The sequence below is a fragment of the Anarrhichthys ocellatus genome, unplaced genomic scaffold (genome assembly GCF_004355925.1).
Source record: "Anarrhichthys ocellatus isolate YVR2014 unplaced genomic scaffold, GSC_Weel_1.0 scaffold2, whole genome shotgun sequence".
NCBI lineage: Eukaryota > Metazoa > Chordata > Actinopteri > Perciformes > Anarhichadidae > Anarrhichthys > Anarrhichthys ocellatus.
In genome coordinates, this window is record NW_022280032.1 from 5,861,669 (window position 1) to 5,866,412 (window position 4,744).

The following is a 4,744-nucleotide window of genomic DNA, read 5'->3' on the forward strand; positions in this document are numbered from 1 at the left end:
TCTCTCTCTCTCTCTCTCTCTCTCTCTCTCTCTCTCTCTCTCTCTCTGTCTCTCTCTGTCTGTGTGTCCATCCACAGATCATGTTTGGGAAAGGGGAGTGGGTGGTCGGCTCGGTAGAATACGAGAAGAAGAATGATTTGCCACTCTACGTCATCATCCCTGCTGTCATTGTCCCCATGCTGCTCATCATCGCCATCTCTGTCTACTGCTACAGGTGAGTTAAGCTATTTTGGGTTAGCATATACTATTTTACCTCGCTTTTAGACATCTGAACCTCTTGACCCTACTGGTAAATGTCACATAATACTCAGTTTAGGCCTTTTTTTAAATGTTGTGATTTTACACCGTTTTTAATTAGATACCTACATTTTTCTTGCTGGAGGGGCCATTTGTGTGTGTTGTTTAGCAAAAAACATTCGTCAGCTAATGTTAAACTTACAAACCCACAATATTTTGAAGCCAGTGGTTCCCAGACTTCTGTCTTGTGACCCCCTTAACCCTTAAAATTGGCCTTGCAAAATCAATTTTTCTTGCAATACTTTTTTTACTTGTCTTGTGACCTTTTAAAACCCATTTTGTAGAAAAGTATTGATGTGCCAAAAACTGGGCTTGCACATTTAATGAACGGGACGTTACTTAAGTTCGGGGTTAATTAGATGTCAGAGAGATGTACAGTAACACCCTGTTTGACCACAAACCCATACACCTAAACCTAACCACCTACAATGACGCATATTAATGCAAATATGGTATTTTTCTCAAACTGTATTGTCATAATATTATACTGCTTTTAATTTGACCAAATCAGTCTGTGCATCCTAGAAGTTCTCAAAAACTTTGCTCATTTTCAGCTGAATATTTATAAAACACCTACATCAGTGACAAAGTAATACCAGCGCTAATAATATATTTTTGGGAGACTCAAAGGAAACACTGTGGCTAAGTTATCAGCCAACTGTGCCAACTCAAACCAGAGTCTTTAAACAACAATTAGATCTCTGAAACCTTTCATTTTCTTTCTTTTTTTTTTGTTTTTACGACACACGTGTTGTGTTTGTTTAATGTGTTCAGGAGAAAGAGTCAGCAGGCAGAGAGGGAGTACGAAAAGGTGAAACATCAGCTTGAGAATCTGGAGGAGAGCGTGCGGGACCGCTGCAAGAAAGAATTCACAGGTACCAACAGTGCAAAACCTCACCAATATCGCTAATGTCCCTCAAAGGATCTATGCTTCTAAGAAGCTATAAAGCAATGAAGTGCTTCATAGCTCTGATTACATTTCTTGGATGTATTGTACGGCAGTGAATTAAATAAATTCTCCTGCTTAACATCATGTTATCATCATTATTAGGAGCAGTTTTGCAGTAACAGTAATAGAAAACAATCTTTCACAGCTGAAATAATTTTCCTGGCAAAGCTCTCCCTTTCACTGCCTCTCGCAACATAATGATTGAGACAGACGAGCAGCACACAAATGAGAAAAGCTGCTTATTAAAAAGGAATGAGGTACTATTTTCTTGTTTTTATCTCGCAGACTTGATGATCGAGATGGAGGACCACACCAATGAACTGAGCGAGGGACGAATCCCCTTCCTGGACTACAAAACCTACACCGAACGCGTCTTCTTCCTGCCCTCTAAGGACGGTGCCAATGATGTGATGATCACAGGAAAGCTCGACATCCCAGAGGCTCGACGGGCCACAGTGACTCAGGGGCTCAACCAGTTCTCCAACCTCCTGAACTCAAAGACCTTCCTCATTACTGTAATTATACTGCACAATCATGTGAATATGTGAAATATGTCAATGTCAATCAACTTTAAGTATTGGGAGCCGTGGGCAGCTACTATAGAGCACCCAGGGGACAGTCTGGTCAAGGGGCGAACTGGTTTAGACACTCATGGTTCTCAGATGATGTATCTTAATGACTTTGGTGATCCTGTGGGTTTTCCTCTAACGTCATCAGCTTTTGTGCTTCTGAGTGAAATGTTTAATATTGAATAGAATTTGATATGCGTTTCTAGTTTATCCGTACCCTGGAGCGCAGTCAAGACTTCAACGCCAGGGCCAAGGTGTACTTTGCATCCCTGCTGACGGTGGCTCTGCACGGGAAACTGGAATACTACACCGACATTATGAGAACACTGCTGCTGGAGCTGATTGAGGAATACGTCCACAGCAAGAACCCTAAACTCATGTTGCGCAGGTGAGTGAGGAGTCCCTCAGTGCTGCTGCACAGTACATACTGGAGCAGTCGGATACAATGTCAAAACGCCAGTGCCAAGTTTAATATCCAAGATGTTTTGTGCTGCTAAAATGTCCAGGGCCAGATTGATGCATCTCAAAAACTATTGAATGGATCACCAGGAAATTTTGTACAGACATTCATGGTCCCCACAGGATGACTCTCACTGACCATGGTGAACATCAGACTTTTCATTAAGAACCATCAGCAGGTCAAAGTCTTCACTCATGTAGTGAAATGCCTACATCTACAGGATGGATTGACACTAAATGCATGGCTCCCATAGTTCAAATCCTAATGACGTTAGTAATCCCTGACTTTTTTCTCGAGCGCCACCGTGAGGTTGGTATTTTTAGTTCTATGTAAAATATCTTGTCAGAGCTCTCGTAGATTGTCAGTACAATCTGTCTTGTACTGACTCTTGTTTGGCACATTTTGCCCTGATATCATTAATGTCCTTATATCTAAGCTCTGCAATCAGAATCACGACATATCTCAACCCTGGCAGCAGTATAATAACCATTATATGAGGACTGGGATTCACTTCAAGAGGCAGTGGACTGTTTCATTGTGTTGCCATGTTGTCTGTTGAATTTTGCACTGACTACTGTAGTCCACTACCAAGAGCCAGACTGCTGCTTGATCTGTTCCAGTCCTCTTCCTTCTGTTTCTCCTTCTGTGTTTTTTTTTTTTTTCCTCCAAGCACAACGTGCTGTGTGATTCTCCTTTTACTGTTCCCCTTCATCATCCTCTTTATCTTCTTAACCTATAGATCTTGACCAATTGGGTGAATAGGCTGAAAATTGCTTTTGGTCTATACGGTTTTTGATTGCCCTGAATACATAAATCCAATTTATATTGGCTTTCTGTAAGTTGCTTTGTGGCTTAATCTTGTACCAGGAGGATTTTTCAATGGATGCTGTATCTCTTAAAAAATGCTGAGCCTGTTTTATTGCATGAATAAGCTCCAGCTCTCAATCCTGATCAGAACAAACTCATCAACTGAAGTGTACATCACCTGCACCCAACATCTACTCTGATCTGAATTATATTTTAATAATTGAGAGATCAATTGTTATATTACAAAAAATAGCAATGCATGGGTCATAAATTCTTCAAAAATGTTTGTGATTCGCATGACACTATTATCACAAATTAATTGGTATTTTTAGGATGTTGCCAAAACAGCAAATGTTTTTCACTGATACTGCGTAATATTAATTGCTGTTTTCTCCCTTGGCAACATCTCATAATGCCTTTGTAGAATTAGAGTCTTTCAACATTCAGCTGACTAATTTGACTGAAGTAAATAGCCCTCAGAAAAGAATCTCAAATTCTAGCGTTCTTGGTTCTTCACCCTCTCCACCGCTGTAATGATCATGTCACGGTCAAATCATCCACTGACGGCGTCCTCCTCCTCCCTCAGCAGGACCCACTTGTCTGAACGTACAGTCGCTCATCACTGCTGGGAGGGGGTTATGTGAATTGAACTGTCTGCTGTGGCTAGGCACGCTGTGACTAGCTGTTGTGCAAGTACACAATCTTAATTATCCCCCAATGGAGAGGCTCATTATGCTGATTAGGCCATTGTGCCAACACAAACCCCCTTATATACAAGACATCTAATTAGGCATGCTAGCAGCTAACGATAGGCGCCGACGGTGGGTATGTGACATTAGCATTGGCGATCTGTCAAGTGACCACTGACGTGATTTTTTTATTTTTTTTTATTAAAATATCCTGACATCCTGACATGCTGTGCAGGAATTTCCCTTGTTGACATTTTGTAGATGCATATTCTTAAGAAAGTAGTATTTCAACATTTTAAGAGAATACAATGAACATAAAACACAATAAACACCAAAAACATATTACAAAATATGTACAGACAAATGCTAAAAACCCTTATATGAGCTCACATTACATACATTACAAGTAGTGACTATTTATCAGATCAGGGATTCTTAGCTCATGGATTCAGAATTTAAGTGTCATGATTTGATTTTGAAAATTAGATATTTCATTTTTTTTTCCTGAATTTTCTAATCAAATTATGTTTGCACAACTTATTAACATACAGCATCAATACACCAGAATGATTTAGTTGTATTCTTACAATGATATTAACAGCTGTCCATCTAATGTGTTTTTCCAGATCAGAGACAGTGGTGGAAAGGATGCTATGTAACTGGATGTCTATCTGCCTTTACCAGTTTTTGAAGGTAACAAGAGTTTATGGTCACTAAAAATGTATCATATGTATTTGCATATATACTTAATTGCTGATACAGAAAATATGTATAATGACATGCTACAGCATTAAACTGTGGGCTAAGTGCATGGATTTCTACATTTCTTTCGTTAGTGCTCTGTATTGATAATGTGCATGTATCTGTCTTCTAAACTGCTAACCACAACAATTAGCTCCTTGACAACATCTGAGACGTCTAAAGGGGTGTGTGTGTGTGTGTGTGTGTGTGTGTGTGTGTGTGTGTGTGTGTG

The 4,744-nt window shown here is 39.8% G+C and overlaps 1 protein-coding gene across 5 annotated transcripts in view; it reads left to right on the top strand.

Annotated features, from left to right (window-relative positions):
- Nucleotides 1-4,744, top strand: part of plxnb2b (plexin b2b) — a 109,686-nt gene that overhangs the window by 92,663 nt on the left and 12,279 nt on the right. For all 5 annotated transcript variants that reach the window (XM_031858654.1, XM_031858645.1, XM_031858671.1 and 2 more), the window contains 5 exons: nt 78-214; nt 1,072-1,172; nt 1,532-1,761; nt 2,022-2,203; nt 4,398-4,464. In XM_031858654.1, coding sequence (XP_031714514.1) covers nt 78-214; nt 1,072-1,172; nt 1,532-1,761; nt 2,022-2,203; nt 4,398-4,464 — 717 coding nt within the window. The remainder of the gene's footprint in view (nt 1-77; nt 215-1,071; nt 1,173-1,531; nt 1,762-2,021; nt 2,204-4,397; nt 4,465-4,744) is intronic.